Raw genomic sequence first — 1,430 nt, 5'->3', positions numbered from 1 at the left:
GAAAAAATCAGAGGAGTAGGAGGTGAATGGGGTCGTTACAAGGTGACCTGGCTCCCAAACCAGGTGTCCAGGGGTAATGATGGAGAAGGGAAGGTTGAAGGGTCCCATCTGTCAGATCCCTCCTGGCCCCATCCACTGTGTGGGACATGACACATTCCCAGTTTTCCCCATGCACTGCTGGCAGAGCCAGGCGGGCCGGGTGAGGGCAGGGTGAGGGCAGGGTGACCGTGGGCAGGGTGACACAATCACGGCCATGCCTGTTGGCTGGCTGATGGGGGTTGACGGTGCGAGAGGCTGCATGGACCTACCGCCTTCTTGCACCAGGCACAGCCAGGGCCAGACTGGATGCAGTCCTTGCACGTCCCCACCTTGATCCTGGGGCACTCCATAGCGAAGGCTGAAATGGAGAGAGGACAGAGCTGATGTGGGGTGGCACTCTGGGGAGGCTGGTCAGCAGCGGTGGCAGAGATGGGGTGCTCTGACACTCAGCACTGGGCACTCGTGCTGTCCTGAGCCTGCCCTGCCAATAAACCCCACGTTGGAGGACATCGCAGGGTCCTCATGTGCCTTGCTGTTCCACAGCTGGGCTTGCTTGGGTTAACTCCAGATCCTGGGAAATGCAGGATCTGGCCCTTGCATGCCTCTCAGTGCCATGTTCCTGCCACATTTGTGCAGCATTTTGGTCCCCCCCTATTTCACTGACCACGTAATGCGTTGGGGGGAAGGCGGCAAGGAAGGACGGGTTGGGGCTCACCTGTTGTCACCAGCAGCAGCACCCAGGTCCCCACTGGCAGCCGGAGGCAGCAGTCATGCAACATTTTCTGGGAGACAAAACACATCCCTGTGAGTGCATGGCAGCCGCAGGGAAGGGAGCCCTTGAACCCTGCAGAAAGTGGCTGGAGAGGGCAGTGGCCCCAGGAGGATGTGCCCTTCCTGCAGCCGACCCACTGATGGCAGAGCCTGGGAGCATGACACCACCACGGCCCCAGGAGTCAGGGCCGGGGCAGCCACCCTGGGTGTCTGGGCTGACTCAGGATGGGGGCTGGTGCGCTCTTAAAAAATAAGTTGGTTTACAACAAACACAGCTTTTGGACTAAATGTGGAAGTCAGTGGAGCAGGAACTTGCACTGTATCCCTATGCATTCAGCTGAACTGCTGCAAAGTTTGATGCAGTGTTTATCCAGGCTCTTCCACCTATGAGATTGTATCTCGTAATACTGGAAAATCTCAACCACTGCATTTAGTTTTTACTAGATGTGAGTTCTTTCAGCTTCTGTGTTGAGGTCTGTTTGTATGGAATTGAAATAAAAATTAACAGAAGGATCATTTCTATTAATTAACTAGCAAGGCATGCCAGATTAATGGGAAAAATGTCTGTTATTACTTGCTTTACATTTAACTGATTCATCAAGGAAATGAAGCATTTCATG

At 54.3% G+C, this 1,430-nt stretch overlaps 1 protein-coding gene across 1 annotated transcript in view; it reads right to left on the bottom strand.

Moving 5' to 3' along the window:
- Positions 1-818, bottom strand: part of ITGB2 (integrin, beta 2 (complement component 3 receptor 3 and 4 subunit)) — a 6,200-nt gene extending 5,382 nt beyond the window's left edge. The window contains exons 1-2 of the mRNA XM_010157801.1: positions 755-818; positions 312-397 (exon numbers count right to left, since the gene is read on the bottom strand). Coding sequence (XP_010156103.1) covers positions 312-397; positions 755-818 — 150 coding nt within the window. The remainder of the gene's footprint in view (positions 1-311; positions 398-754) is intronic.
- Positions 819-1,430: the final 612 nt, after the last annotated feature.

The sequence above is a fragment of the Eurypyga helias genome, unplaced genomic scaffold, assembly GCF_000690775.1.
Source record: "Eurypyga helias isolate BGI_N326 unplaced genomic scaffold, ASM69077v1 scaffold2088, whole genome shotgun sequence".
Taxonomy (NCBI): domain Eukaryota; kingdom Metazoa; phylum Chordata; class Aves; order Eurypygiformes; family Eurypygidae; genus Eurypyga; species Eurypyga helias.
The sequence above is the reverse complement of the archived record's forward strand: the minus strand, read 5'-3'. Positions and strand labels throughout refer to the sequence as shown.